The 16,792-nt window shown below is 43.8% G+C and overlaps 1 protein-coding gene across 1 annotated transcript in view; it reads right to left on the reverse strand.

The window, feature by feature from the left end:
- Positions 1-16,792, reverse strand: part of LOC124775677 (pyruvate kinase PKLR-like) — a 154,816-nt gene that overhangs the window by 55,203 nt on the left and 82,821 nt on the right. Inside the window, exon 4 of the mRNA XM_047250505.1 lies at positions 13,817-14,137. Within this exon, the coding sequence (XP_047106461.1) occupies positions 13,817-14,137 (321 nt within the window). The remainder of the gene's footprint in view (positions 1-13,816; positions 14,138-16,792) is intronic.

Raw genomic sequence — 16,792 nt, forward strand, 5'->3', positions numbered from 1 at the left:
CGGAGCTCCTTGTTCAACAACGTACGATGAACGGTGTGCTCCGAAAGTGCGTGCACCAGTATTGCCCTCCGTTGGGAGAGACGCCACAGATCACCATCTATCCTACTTCACAGAGCACACAAGCCTCCGAACCCCGCATTCTGTGAAGAGTCGTGGACGTCGAACCACTTAGCGCCTACTGATAATTTCACTGTCTTTCTACCTCTTTCCGCAGATGCTCATGACTGAGGCACGTGAATATTCGACCAGCTTTTCCGTTTCCGAGATACTTGTTCACAGGCTCTGCGTAATAATAGTCTGCTCTTGGTCAGAGTCACTTATCTCAATGTACTTCCCCATTCGCACCCCATATCTTCGCTAGGGTGAACCCCAGCCCGTGCCCGCTCCGCTTACATACTTTTGTTACAGCGTCACGTGCCAGCAATGCCACCAGGCGGCATCCAACGTCGCGGTTGGCAGTGGTCATAATGTTTGGCTTATCAGTGTATACACACATGGTAATACAGGAGGAATATCTCATAACTTATGAGGTGATTCTACGTGTGAAAATAAACCGATTTTCTATCGTTACGGACCTGGAGTAGCTTGAAGATTACAAACATCGTTGAATGAATATGAAGACAGGTGTGGATATTAGTTACCGAAATGCTGTATAGGCGCTGTGGTGGTCACAATAATTGTGGAACAGATGACTCACCCATCCTACAAGAGATTTGAGAGGGGGGAGGGGAGAGGGGGTATCTCCAACAGACGGCAGCACTGTGGCGTCGGACAGAGGCAACAGCTGCAAGCATGTCCACTGTGCAACATGGATTGGATCAGTGAACAATCGTGAGGCCGTGTGCGTGTCGTACTTGAGTGCTGTTTAATTTACTAACTCCACTGCGTCTGTGCATCTCAACATGCCGCGTACGTGCACCCACACAGAATATGCAGACATGTTGCTTGTGTACGGGTAATGTAATGGCAGAATGCCAGAGACGTTTCCGTAATCGACGAACCCCCTGTGCCAGGGTATTTCTCAGGGTTCTCAAACATTATGTGAATCCAGAACACTACCCAGTTTACATGTAACATCAGAACGTGTGGCTGTCCAGTCGGTTGAAGAAAGGGAAGACGTTATTGCAATGGTAAAGCCGAGTCTACCACCAGTACAGGGAACATTAGCATTCAGCTCGATATTCAACAAACGCGAGTGTGGCGTATGTTACATTCCGAGGGTTTGTACCCATTCCATGTGCAACCCGTGCAACGTCTACATCCAAATGACTCAGTAAGCAGAAAACAATTTTGTGAATGGTTGGCTGTACGCAGAAACGTCGTGTAATACACTTTATTTACAGATGAGGCTACATTTACATGCAGTGGTATCATGAACACCCGCAGTTCTCATACATGGGCGATGGAGAACCCACATGACACTATGGAAAGAAGATTCCATGTTAGGTTCTCAATGAACGTCTGGTGTAGCTTGATTGGAGACGTAGCGACAGGGCCTGTGTTCCTGCCAAATCGCATGACAGTCGCAGCTTGTGAACATTTCTGATAAAAGACGTACCTGCACTTTTGGAAGACATGACATTGGAGCAACGATGGCAAATCTACCTCCAACATGGTGGATCACTAGTTCACTATACTAGACACATATCCCTGTATCTGAGTAACATATTTTCTCAAAGTGGATTGGCCGTGGCGGACCCGTTAACTGACCTGCCAGGTCACCCGACCTAATCTCATTAGGCTTCTGTTTATGGGGCATGTTAAAGGGGGATGTGTACTCTACGAAGGTTAATACACGTGAAGAACCTGTATCTCGCATCACTGACGCTGTTGCCCGCATTAGAGTCCGCCACTATGCAACGCAACACACCCTCCTACACGTTGGCAAGTGCATTGAGATGGCTGGGAGAGTTTTTGAACAGCTCTTGTAGGATGGGTCAGTCATCTGTACCACCATTATTCGGTCCACCACAGCGCCTACACAGCATTTCAGTAAGTAATATTCACACTTGTCTTCATTCATGGATGAGTGTAGTCTTCAAACCGCTCCAATTCCATAACAAATGAAAATCAGATATCTGTTCATAGAACTTTCTCGATTTATTTTCAAACATAGAATTACCTCACAAATTCTGTGATATTCCTCCTGAAAAAATATATGATGAGTCAGCTAAGACATAACACCCCCTTGACGAGACACGCCAGATGTATGGTGTTAAAAAAAAAAAGGATCTAATACTTTGAGAGGCAGTAGTACTCATCAAAACAAGAAAAATAAGTTCAATAAATACGGATCCAGAAACGCATATTTTCCGAGATAAACACGTGTTAATACAGAGGGCTGCGCGACGCTTGGTTGCGGATATTCAAAAATGGTTCAAATGGCTCTGAGCACTATGGGACTCAACTGCTTTGGTCATAAGTCCCCTAGAACTTAGAACTACTTAAACCTAACTAACCTAAGGACATCACACACATCCATGGCCGAGGCAGGATTCGAACCTGCGACCGTAGCGGTCGTGCGGTTCCAGACTGTAGCGCCTTTAACCACGCGGCCACTCCGGCCGGCTGCGGATATTAATACAGTCGTTGCACTGGCGTTCCTCAAAAGTGTCGGAAGGGTATTATGATGTCTTACTCACAGTACTCTACCTACCATTGTACCTTTGGGTGCTCTGCAGTCAGTTGTGTACTTCCAGTCGTGTTGTAGGCTACATTAGTTTTAGTCGCGTTTGTGTGCCTTGTTTTACAGAACAGTCACGTCTGGATACGTATCATGGTGTTTTTCCTTCTTCCAAACGCGAATTGACTTATGTGTTTACTGTTATTGTGCTGTTTGTATGTACAAATAGTGTACTACATTTACAGTTGGCACTGCACATAATAGCAGGTACCGTTCACCTGGGGTACGCTAGATTCAAATCATCCATCGCATTGCCGCAGAACATAGAGTGATTAGTCTCCCCAAATCGTTCATTTCCAGTCGTCCACTGTCCAGTCGTGTCGTTCTTCATACCAACCCAAGCGTCGCTCATCACCGACTACAGAAATGTACGACTTATGAGTGTCTGCTCGACCACTGTACCTCATTGTTTTGAACTCCCTGCACACAGTCATTCTGCTAGCTGGACTTCTGGTAGCACTTTGGAAGTCACGAATAATTCCCTTTGCTGATTTCACGTGATTTTGTACAAGTACTCTCTGCCCTCTCCCCGTCCGTCAGTGCCTGAGGTCCCCCTGGTCTTATTTTAGCTGTGGTTGTACTTTCGCATTTACGCTTCACAGTCGCACTCCCAACAAAAGACCAGGGTAGCTTTAGAATGGTTGAATTGTCCCTAGTGAATTTCTTGCTCAGGTGATATCTGTTGCGTTCGAAGTCACTAAGCTGTCCTGACCGACCCATTCTGCTATTTTCTTCCCTACCGACAAAGCAATACTCCCCCCCCCCCCCCCCCCCGTCTCCTATTATACTAGCGGGCTTGCCTCCCGAGACATCTGTCGGTCAATGCCACATTATATAAAGGGCGTCCGGATATATCAGATAATACAGTGTATGACGCCGTCTCGAACACCATGAGCAGTCAGCACGGCGACTACTGCTTCCCTTGACACGACAGCAGAGAGTGGAGTGCTGGGAGTAGTGCCCCGAAAGACAACGCTGAACACAAGAGCGGCATCACGTCGTTTTTCTGAGGAGTTCGCACGGTGGATGTCACTGTGTAGAAAGGTTCCGGGGAGAACGACTGTGGCCTATTGCGTTCTTCTTCGTATTACGCGCCCAACACTTGGTGTGATGGTATAGGATGGATTGGGTGTACTACTCCAACACCTTTGGTTCGCGTAGCCAATTATTGTGTACAGCAAGCGTTACATCTCCCTCGTGTTAAGACTGATGTTTACGCCCTCTCTTCGATGTCTCCGACTTTCAACGAGATACTGCACGACCTCACAGTGCACATAGTGTCCTGACCTATTTCGATATAGAGTGCGTTCGACTGTTTCCGTCGTTATCGTGTTCTCCAGATCTCCCACCCAACGAAATATCTCGTCATGGTTTGAGAACAAACTGGCACACCACCACTCGTCAGCCACCGTAATTGTTTTGTTTTGTTTTAGAGCGTAAAAATAACAATGGTCATACGGACCCATGTCAGAACTGTAGAACACGAAGACGAAAAAAGAGGTAGAAACGACTACACGTTAAGCCCAATCGACAGAAGGAAATATAGCTAAAAACAGGAACCTGAAGAAAGGTCTATAAAATACGTCATAGAGACAGAGGAGAATCTGAACTAAAGATTAAACATCCTTCACCATTTTGCTACGATGGATAAAAAGTAAAACACCGTCGACAGCCCCGCGGGTCGTTCGATAACTCAGACAGTAAACATAAACGGCAACGTAAGAGGTTAAAAAAAGAGCATTCCGTCAGGAAATGGTGAACCGTTCAAATGTTCAAATGTGTGTGAATTCCTAATGGATCAAACTGCTGAGGTCATCGATCCCTAGACTTACACACTACTTAAACTAACTTACGCTAAGTACAATACACACACCAATGCCCGAGTGAGGACTCGGATCTCCGACACAAGAGGAAACCGTCAAAGGCTGAGGGCAATGAGCACACAAAGTGGTGTGGAATCACCATTTCACTAAAAGCGATGGCTAAAAAGACAGTGCCCAATACGCCACCTAGCTGAAATGATCTCGCGGCGAAGGACCTAGAGGAGGTCGCCCGAGCCGCTGGAAGAGGTTTAGTTCCCTGGAGCTCTTTTCCATGAAGGGAAGACTAGTCGTGATACCAAAATGACACCAACTGTCGATAGACGGCAACTCAGAGATCATCAGAGGGAACGGAAGAATCAGCGGGCCGAGGTACGAGGACTGCAGCCGTGGCAGAAGTGTCAGCGGCCTCATTTCCCATCAGACCGACGTGACCAGAAACCCACATAAACACCACAGTGGCTCCATCAAGAGTGAGCAATTGAAAGTTTTCCTGGACACGGTGCGCTAACTGATGGGCGGTGTACATCACACAGAGGCTCTGAAGGGCACTGGGAGAGTCGAAGCAGAGGACACAATTGAAAAGCCTGTGTCGCCGGATGTACTGTGCTGTCTGATACAGGGCGAAGAGCTCCGCTGTTAATACTGAGCAGTGTTCCGGAAGCCGATACCGAAAATCGTCGGTGCCAATGACGATGGCAGACCCGACATCATGATCAGCTACCAGAATTGGTGAACTCTGTCGTAGAAATGAAACAACATGGAATGACGTACTCGTTTCCGTTGTCCAAACTCAGTTCTGCTCGATATGCAGCCAGGTTACAGCCATCTTTTATGCCAAATATGGGTAATGCAACACACTTTTTTCTCGTCCGATTTTGGTTGGAAAAATGAGGAATTTGTTGTGGGATATCGTGGAATATTCCCGCTTCAGGTGCTATAGTTTCATGAAGTTCCCATAGGTGGCAGCTCTATACGTAGCCTTCAACATAGCGTCTTTAACGGAGGTGCGTTACAAGCAGAGAGCTGTCATTGAGCTTCTTTTGGCGAAAAGCCAGAGCATCGCAGGTATTCATAGGCACTTGGAGAACGTCTACGCCCTACGGAGACCTGTCACGAACAAGATCACGTTGAGTAGTTAGGCGAGGCGTCCGTCATCTTCTTAACAAACTCGCGCTAACATGTCCGATTTCACGCGTGCCGGCGCCCGCACACTGCTGTGACTCCTGCAATGTAGGAATGAGCGCATGTGCTCATTCGAGGTGGTCGACGGATCACAATCAAATACTTTGCAATTGGAACAAGAAAGATGGGGGTGAGTTAGTGGTACCAGAAGCATCCTCCGCCACACATCTTCAGTTGGTTCACTGTATTTGGAAGTAGATGGTGGCTAACGCCCGCCCTCACACTGTCAATCGGACGAAGGCGATTTGTTTGGAAACACTGTAACATCTTATGTACAGCCTGGACGTTTCACCATGTGATTTTCACTCTTGGTGACCTGAAGAAAGACGCGCCTGGACGTCGGTTTTCGTCGGATAAGGAAGTGCAAAAGTGGGTTCGGCTGTGGATCCGTCAGCAGCCGACCGCGTTCTACGAAAGAGGAATTAATCGTCTCGTCTCACAAAGGGATAAATGTCTTAACTAGTGTGGCGATTACTTCTGAATCGACTCATTCCATGGTCTCGTTGTGGCGAATCTTCGGTTTTCATTAGACTGCCCTTGATACTACTTCTGTTATAAGTGTTTCCCATATGAAACTACTCGAGCAGTATGTACTGTTGATATACATTTATAAAGTTTTAGGTCTATTTTAACTTGTTAATTATGACTATAATTTGTTTTAGGTACTATGAGTTCATGGAAGTTTCGAAATGTTTATTTGTTATTACTATGTAACATGCCCCATTACATTAATTGTAATACTAAATGTATGTATTAGGTGTGTGCGTGTGTGTGTGTGTGTGTAAGTGTGTGTGTGTGTGTGTGTGTGTGTGTGTGTGTATGTGTGTGTGTATAGTGCAACGTTTGTGTCGAATGATAGTGATGAGACTAAGGAGAGGATGAAACCTGGTGCCAACGCATTGCCTACTCCACGCGGAATGCACCAAAGGGACCGCGAAGCTTAACATCTCCATGCGATTGACGGATCACTATCAACTGTATCACAAGGCCACACATCATGAGACACTGCAGAAAGGATTGGAATTTAAACAAAGACACTGGCGCAAAGTCTAGTGATCAAGAACTTCACGTCACCACCCCTCCCGCTATTGTCATCCAAATACTGGCAGTGAAAATTTTTTCCACCGGCAGGATTTGAACCAGCTTACCCCCCAGGACGAGCGCCACCGCAAAGCGGGGGTTAGCCACCATGGCAACAAAGGCGGGTATTTCGAAACATGGGATTTTGTCTAGGAAAAATTCGAAATTGCATTCAAATATTTCTCATGAAGTGCTGGGTGACTGAAACTGTAGGTCCCAGTTGTTCCAAAGAGAAACCATAACCTTAAAACAGTTGATTGTTTACTTTTTGCCAATTATTTATTATATACGTTGCTTACTATGATAATAAAGGTCAACTCTGAGAAAAAAAATTAAAATTACACTCCTGGAAATGGAAAAAAGAACACATTGACACCGGTGTGTCAGACCCACCATACTTGCTCCGGACACTGCGAGAGGGCTGTACAAGCAATGATCACACGCACGGCACAGCGGACACACCAGGAACCGCGGTGTTGGCCGTCGAATGACGCTAGCTGCGCAGCATTTGTGCACCGCCGCCGTCAGTGTCAGCCAGTTTGCCGTGGCATACGGAGCTCCATCGCAGTCTTTAACACTGGTGGCATGCCGCGACAGCGTGGACGTGAACCGTATGTGCAGTTGACGGACTTTGAACGAGGGCGTATAGTGGGCATGCGGGAGGCCGGGTGGACGTACCGCCGAATTGCTCAACACGCGGGGCGTGAGGTCTCCACAGTACATCGATGTTGTCGCCAGTGGTCGGCGGAAGGTGCACGTGCCCGTCGACCTGGGACCGGACCGCAGCGACGCACGGATGCACGCCAAGACCGTAGGATCCTACGCAGTGCCGTAGGAGACCGCACCGCCACTTCCCAGCAAATTAGGGACACTGTTGCTCCTGGGGTGCACGGATGCACGCCAAGACCGTAGGATCCTACGCAGTGCCGTAGGAGACCGCACCGCCACTTCCCAGCAAATTAGGGACACTGTTGCTCCTGGGGTATCGGCGAGGACCATTCGCAACCGTCTCCATGAAGCTGGGCTACGGTCCCGCACACCGTTAGGCCGTCTTCCGCTCACGCCCCAACATCGTGCAGCCCACCTCCAGTGGTGTCGCGACAGGCGTGAATGGAGGGACGAATGGAGACGTGTCGTCTTCAGCGATGAGAGTCGCTTCTGCCTTGGTGCCAATGATGGTCGTATGCGTGTTTGGCGCCGTGCAGGTGAGCGCCACAATCAGGACTGCATACGACCGAGGCACACAGGGCCAACACCCGGCATCATGGTGTGGGGAGCGATCTCCTACACTGGCCGTACACCACTGGTGATCGTCGAGGGGACACTGAATAGTGCACGGTACATCCAAACCGTCATCGAACCCATCGTTCTACCATTCCTTGACCGGCAAGGGAACTTGCTGTTCCAACAGGACAATGCACGTCCGCATGTATCCAGTGCCACCCAACGTGCTCTAGAAGGTGTAAGTCAACTACCCTGGCCAGCAAGATCTCCGGATCTGTCCCCCATTGAGCATGTTTGGGACTGGATGAAGCGTCGTCTCACGCTGTCTGCACGTCCAGCACGAACGCTAGTCCAACTGAGGCGCCAGGTGGAAATGGCATGGCAAGCCGTTCCACAGGACTACATCCAGCATCTCTACGATCGTCTCCATGGGAGAATAGCAGCCTGCATTGCTGCGAAAGGTGGATATACACTGTACTAGTGCCGACATTGTGCATCCTCTGTTGCCCGTGTCTATGTGCCTGTGGTTCTGTCAGTGTGATCATGTGATGTATCTGACCCCAGGAATGTGTCAATAAAGTTTCCCCTTCCTGGGACAATGAATTCCCGGTGTTCTTATTTCAATTTCCAGGAGTGTATATTCCAAAATGTAACACACTCCTTAAAATAATTGACTGCTTACTTTTCGCCAATTTCTTGTTATATTTGTTGCTTGCTATGATGATAAAGGCCAGTTTTGTGAAAAATTTTAAAATTAATCCATACAACTTGCAAAGATGGATATAGGTGTATATGCATCTCTGTATGTACATACGTATATTTGTACAATCCACATCTCCTCCTGAAACACTTGACCGATTTCAACCAAAGTTGGTACACATATCTGTTACTGTCTGAAAAGACTCGCCATGGGGGTAAGAACCACCCACTTATCAGAGGGGAGGGAATCAAATGGCAGTGTCGCCCACGACATGCGAATACTCATTATTTAGTCATCCAGATAAGAGATTTGCAGTTAACTATACACATAATTTCAAACCTTTACGAAACTTTCTCACCGCAGACCCCCACAAAACGACGAAAGGAAAAAAGTTTATTGCTTACTAAATTTTCCCTGTTAATGCAGTTAAACTGCCGAATGAGGAATGACAATTTAATTTATTGCTTCCTTAGTACTAAATGTAGATATGACACACTTTGTGGAGAGTATTCACATACACTGGTGAATGTACCAGAAGAGTTACATCACTTAATTGAAGAGACATGACGTCAGTTATAAGAGTCGAGGGTCATGAAAGGGAAGCAGTGGTTGGGAAGGGAGTAAGACAGGGTTGTAGCCTCTCCCCGATGTTGTTCAATCTGTATATTGAGCAAGCTGTAAAGGAAACAAAAGAAAAATTCGGAGTAGGTATTAAAATTCATGGAGAAGAAATAAAAACTTTGAGGTTCGCCGATGACATTGTAATTCTGTCAGAGACAGCAAAGGACTTGGAAGAGCAGTTGAATGGAATGGACAGTGTCTTGAAAGGAGGATATAAGATGAACATCAACAAAAGCAAAACAAGGATAATGGAATGTAGTCTAATTAAGTCGGGTGATGCTGAGGGAATTAGATTAGGAAATGAGGCACTTAAAGTAGTAAAGGAGTTTTGCTATTTGGGGAGCAAAATAACTGATGATGGTCGAAGTAGAGAGGATATAAAATGTAGGCTGGCAATGGCAAGGAAAGCGTTTCTGAAGAAGAGAAATTTGTTAACATCCAGTATTGATTTAAGTGTCAGGAAGTCATTTCTGAAAGTATTCGTATGGAGTGTAGCCATGTATGGAAGTGAAACATGGACGATAAATAGTTTGGACAAGAAGAGAATAGAAGCTTTCGAAATGTGGTGCTACAGAAGAATGCTGAAGATTAGATGGGTAGATCACATAACTAATGAGGAAGTATTGAATAGGATTGGGGAGAAGAGAAGTTTGTGGCACAACTTGACCAGAAGAAGGGATCGGTTGGTAGGACATGTTCTGAGGCATCAAGGGATCACCAATTTAGTATTGGAGGGCAGCGTGGAGGGTAAAAATCGTAGAGGGAGACCAAGAGATGAATACACTAAGCAGATTCAGAAGGATGTAGGTATCAGTAGGTACTGGGAGATGAAAAAGCTTGCACAGGATAGAGTAGCATGGAGAGCTGCATCAAACCAGTCTTAGGACTGAAGACCACAACAACAACAACAACATGACGTCATAAAGGCAAATTTCGAGAAAAATTGCTGGATCATGCATGACGTATTAATTTATTACTTCTTTACTATTAACTCTACTCACAACACATTTTGCAGACAGTAGCCATATATAACACTGGATGTACTTGCACAATTATGTCATTGTTCAGCTCATAGATCAGGAGATAAGATACCATAAATATTGATCTGCGCGAAAATAAAACTGCAGGGTGATGTTTGCTGGAAATACATGTAAAACATGTGTACAAATGTGTGAAATATGTTAAATACATACGAAGTATATCTGATATATCTGTAAGTGGTAAAAGCCATCGGTAAAAGCTCGTCCTAGTAATATCCTGTTTGTTTTTTGTATGGTAAAAAAGCTGTAGAATAATTTTTCATCAGAAGCATGAACTTTAATTGAAATATTTGACTTCTTTTTAAATTTTGGAATATCTGTTAAATCAATAGGAAAGTTGATTTTCTCTTTTTCAGAAATTTCGTGTAATTCATATTAGTATTATTATAATTATTAACTCTTCCTGGACGATCATTTGCTGGATATAAAGCCGATTTTATTGAATAAAGGAACCGTTTTTGATCTGTGATTTTTATATTCAACTTCTTTTGGTAAATCGATACAAGGAGAACCATAAATTGTTTTGTAAAAACTTTTTATATAAAATAAAGACCAACCAGACTTTTTCTTTGCATTTCTACCATTTCAGTTAGTAGTTTAATCGCTAATTATTTATAATAATGTTCTAAATTAGGTGTTCTTGACAAAACTTCAATATTTGTTTTAAAATTATATTGTTGATTTTGTCTAATCTTTTAAAACCACAACAAAATTTCATATTAACTAAAATCGCTCTTCTTTATATTAAAATATTCTTTAATTTTGTGATTACTTTTTCCTTCATTTGATTAAAAAGTTCTTGTGGTTCAAGAATATTATCAACATTATTAACCTCATAAGTCATTATTCTAGATTATAAAGGAGAAGTTTTTCTATACATGGTCTAAAAGATCATCATCATCTAGAAAACTGTAACCTGAAAAATTTTTCGGGTAGTTTTTTGTGTCATTTCTTGATATTTATCTAGTAGAAGCTTTTGAAGTTAATCCTCATTCACGATATTATTAATTTTAACCTGAGGTATGTTGATAAGATCGATTAATTGTTGTTGCTTAACTTTAGAATAATTTTTTAAATTTTTTGTTTTACAGATTTTATAAAGATCATTTAAAGATTTTTTATTCATGTCATTACCTGTATTATTAAAATTGTCCTCAGATCTTTCAATAAGAATGATTAAGTGTTGCTTATTACATTTAAAATAATTTTTAATTTTTCGTTTTACAGATTTTATGCAGTTCTTTTAAAGATTTTTTGTTCAATTTGTTATCATTATTATTAATGTTGTCACCAGGATTTAGAATAAGGTCGATTAAATTTTCTTTATTAAGTTTGTTTTACAAATTGATCTAAGTTCTTTTGTATTTTTATCTCTTAGTTAGTCAATAAATTCCCCTAGATCTTGTCTAGTTACATTTGAATAACAATTTTCTTTGCAATAATTTACAAAATCAACATAACTTAATCCACGTTTTTCTTTACAATAATTTTCTAAGTACTTATAATAACTCAGATTTTGAGCACATTTTGTTTAGCTTTTATTTATATACAAAATAATTAGATTTAAAAAATTAAAATGTTTATGATAGAAATGCATCTTTTAGATTTTAAATTAAAATTTCAATAGATAGTATGGATAGATGAGGTTTGATAGAACTTATTTATAAAGAGAAAAATTTATTAGATTTGTTGTTTTTAAATAAAATGAGAATTTCGTTTGTGAGTGTAGATAAACATGATAGTGTCATGTAGAGCTTATTTAATAAGAAACAAATTTATTGTATATTTTATTTTTTTAATAAATTGGAAATGTAGTTTGTTTGTTGAGATAAACAGGATCTTGGAGAGCTTATTTATCAAGAAAAATTTATTAGATACTTTATTCTTTTATTAAATGAAAATTTGATTCATGGGTATAGATAAACACAACCTCAGAGAACTTATTTATAAAGAGAAAATTTATTTGATTTTTTAAATAACTGAAAATTTCATTCACACAAGTAGATAAATTTTTAAATGGGGGAAACAACAAAACTAAAATTCTGGTTTTAAATCTGAGAATTTTTTAAAAATTCTCTTTGGTCCAGAACTCTCATACATATACTACTCATCCTATATCTCTAGAACGGTTGCAGTCGACAGTGGTACACATATTAATTACAACCTACAAAGAAATTCTATAGGACTAAGAAGCACGAGCCTCCTGTTGGGATGAACGTGATTATTTGGAGATAGTAAGGGAGGAGGAAATGGACAGAGAAAGGGAAGAGGTGGAGGTGGACAGAGAGAGGGGAGGTAAGAAGATGGATGCAGAAAGGGAAGGGGAGCATATGAACAGGGAGAGGTGATCGAGGAGATGGACAGAGGACGTTGGAGGAGGGGTGGTGGAGGTGGACAGAGAGAGAGGGTGGGGGAATGGACAGAGAGGAGATGAAGGAGGAGATGGACAGAGAGAGGGCGCTGCAGGAGATGGAGTATTAGAAGATTGGGAAATACCTTCCTAGGCAACGCCAGGTACTCGTCTAGCTTCTTTTATGTTTTTGGCACTCAAAAATTAAGTAGCCATTCTTCGAGAGTCACAAACGCGAATGTAATGAGGGGAATGTCGTCATAAGTGGTAGAACAGGTGTCGTGTACATAGTTCCGCGTAGTCAGCGCGTACACAACTTTCCCACTAGAGTGCGCCCCACTAAGCACAACAGCGCAGGTGCAGCGCTCGTCCGTCTCCGCACTACGAGATGGCGCTGCCATAGAGACGGACCAAATTCTGCTTCCGCCAATCCGCGTATTAATACGTAATGCAGCCAATGAGATTGCTGCTAACGTAGAACCTTTTCTCCTCGCGGATCACACTCGTGCAGTGTTGCACGACCGCGCAAGGTATTATAACGAGTGTACAGACCTCCGATTAGTCAGTCTGCATTTGTCTGCAACAGTCTGCACGAGTTCTACATCTGTCTGTACCAGTCTATAGACAAGTTTCAGTCTGCGCCTAATAATATTACCATATTCCTGTACATAGCCACGAAGATAAATGTGTAGACACTTTTGTCAAGTATCAGAGATATATATGAGAATAAGATTAACGTACCAATACCAAAGGAACTTCAGAGTGTCAATTGTAAATAGTATCCAGAACCAAGTTAAGTAATTTTTATGCTTGTTATTATTTTAATAACTGTGTGAGAAAATTAATCAAGTTCTGTTTAAAGTTGGTCGCCGTCAATCTGCTACTCTAAGAGTGCAAGTGGCATTTCTATCGTCTGACCTAACGGCAGAAGATAAACGCGCCACGATAAGACTACGAGACATATTGCTGACACTCGCCTACTTCGTTAGAGCGACAAGTCAAATAATCTGATGGTGTGTGTACTGAAGGTCTTACAGGACGCACACCACAACAGGAAATAGCTACTACCGTGCAATTCTTTAAGGTTAGCTGAGTACGGCAGTAGGAGCGTACCAGCCTCTCCCAGCGCGCAGCCTCGGCCTCGCGGCAGGCGTCGGAGATTTCGACGACACGCTCGTAGGTGACGCCATCGGTGAGCAGCAGCCCGTCGGCGCCGTCGAGCACGGCGTTGGCGACGTCGGCCGCCTCGGCCACCTCTGGCGCGTCGGAGGGCCGCAGCGCGACGAGCACGGGCACGCCCGCGGCGCGGCAGCGCGCCACCACCGCCTTCTGCGCCACGAGCGCCGCGCCCGCTGCCAGCGACTGCCCGATGCGGCCGCGGCACACCACCACGCCGTCCGACACCTCGATCAGATCGGCCGCCGCCTCCACGCCCTGCGCACCACGTATTCTGTACAGCTGGCGAGAGTATCTCACAGAGTGCCTCTCTCCGACTCCCTTCGTACAAGTACAACTTGAAGATCAGCGCTCGGACATCGGTTTCCTAATACAGTACTACCTCTGATACCAAATGAGTTCTACTAGGTCTGTCTTTTTACCTATTTGACCCACTGCTGACCATTCGCCGTCTACTCTATCTCTTTCCCTTGTTTCAGTCAACTGTTGCCTAATGGCCCCTATGAAACTTTCGACAACTTTTGATTCTTTCGATTTATCCAGGTACCATCTCCTTAATTCCTCACCTTTCCGCGATTTCTTCGATTTTAATCTAACGAATAAATTATGATGAGAGTCCACATCTGCCCCTCGATACATCTTAAAGCTTAAAACATGGTTACGAAATCTCTGTCTTAACATTATACAGGGTGTCCCAGAAATGTTGCGAAAAATTTCGAGACGTTGTGTGGACTGTCCAGAGGAACAAATCGAGGGTAGGAACCCACGTATAGAAATGCCATCCAACGAGGCTACAGAGCGTCAAAGATACAGGCACCACCGCCTGTCGCTAGGCCACCCGTGCAGCAACAAATATGACTTTCTACACTGACGGACCATAGGCGGAATGTCTTGCAACATTTTTGTTATTCAGTGATCACGACTGATCGCCACGATTACCAGTAGAGATGATGGTGCTAGCTGCTGCGTAGAAAGACCTTGTCTCCAATGAATTCGATGCTCTGTCGCCTCGGTCTTGGACATGGGTTTCCGTCCACATTTTATTTTACTCCTGGAACCCTCTAAAATCTCCACTGCCTATCGGTATACAGTTGATAAATAAAATGCAGATGGAAACCTGTATCTGAAACTGTCATTCAACCAGGCAAGAGAGCATTAGATTCATAGGAGACAAGGTCCGATAGTGCAGAAGCTAGCCCCATCTTCTCTACTGGCGATTATGGAAATCAGTTGCTATCACTGAACAACAAACAACACAGCGAGACGTCCACCTACGGTCTGTCATCGTACAGAGTCACCTGTACTGCTGAAGGGGTCGTCTAATGGCAAGCACCAGCGTCTATGCTCTGCAGCGTCGTTGGATGTCGTTTCCGAACATGGGTTCCTATCCTCAATTTGTTCCTCAAGATGCCCTCTGCAACCTCTCGAAGTTTGTAGCATCATTTCTGGAACACCCTGTAAAATCAGTGTAAATCAGTGTAAAATCAGTGTAAAAAAATCTTGTTTCATGATTCTTGAACCAACTATTATCGCTGATTAAATTATGCTCTATGCAAAATTCTAGCAGGTGGCTTCCTCTTTCATTACTTTCCCCCATTCAATGTTCTCCTACTATTTTTCCTTCTTTTCCTTTTCCTACTGCTGGGCTCCAGTCACTCAGCACAACTAGATGTTCCTCCCCCTTAAGTACCTCAATGATTCCCTTTATCCCATCATACACTCTTTCAGTCTCTTCATCATCTGCAGAGCTAGTTGGCATTTACGCTTATACTACAGTGATGGATGTTGGCATTGTGTCTATCTTGGCCACGATAAAACATTCACTATTCCGCTAAAAGTAGTTCACCCGCATTCTTATTTTCTTTCTCCTTCTGGACTTACTCCTGCATTACCCCTATTTGATTTTATACTTATAGCCCTGTAGTCACGTAACTGAAGTCCTGCTCCTCCTCCCATCAAACTTCACTCATTCCCAATACATCTTTCTTCAAACTCCCCATTTCCCTTTTTAAATTTTCTAAACTACCTACCCGATTATGGGATCTAACATTCCAGCTTGCAATCCGTAGAACGTCAGCTTTGTTTCTCCTGACGACAATATCTTCCAGAGTAGTCCCCGTCCAGAGATCCAAATTGAGGATGATTTTACCTCCAGAATATTTTACCCAAGAGGATACTGTCTCACTTAATCATACAGTGGAGCTGTATACCCTCAGGAGAAGTGATTGTTGTAGTTTCCCCTTGCTTTCAGGTGTGCGGAGTACCAGCACTGCAAGTAAATAATGGTTGTTGTTACAAGGTCACACCACTCAAACATCCAGACTGTTTCCCCTGCAACTACTGCAAAGCCTGCTACCACTCTTGAGAAACCAAATGTTTTTCTGGGCTCTCTACTGACACCTCTCCACTGTGGTTACATCTGTGGTACGGCTATCTGTATCGTTAACGCCCGCAGAACACCCCACCTCGGTAATATCAGTGGTTCGTGACACAGATGATTCTACACAGAGAAAGCTAAACAACTGCTCTTCTTCTAACGGAAGCTTAATATAGGTTGATGGGGATCGATGCGTTCCTAATGACAAAACAAGAGGCGATCATTCTCGTTTTCAAGAGGGGTTGTAGAGCAGTCACGCTATAGGCCTATGTGTCTGACATTAGTCTGCTGTAGAATTTTATATCATGTTTTATACTCGCGTATTGTGACATTTCTCGAGACTGAAAATCTCCTTTGTACTAACCAACATCGATTCGAAAAACAACGGTGGCGTGAAAGCCAGTTAACTCCGTTCGTACGCCAGTCCCAAAAAGAAATAGATACCAGCGCCCAGGTTGATCCTGTGTTCCTATACAGTTTATCACTAATGCCTAACGAGCAAAATGAGGGTCTATACAAGTGAGACGATCTTGAAA

Source organism: Schistocerca piceifrons, chromosome 2, assembly GCF_021461385.2.
Source record: "Schistocerca piceifrons isolate TAMUIC-IGC-003096 chromosome 2, iqSchPice1.1, whole genome shotgun sequence".
NCBI classification, from domain to species: domain Eukaryota; kingdom Metazoa; phylum Arthropoda; class Insecta; order Orthoptera; family Acrididae; genus Schistocerca; species Schistocerca piceifrons.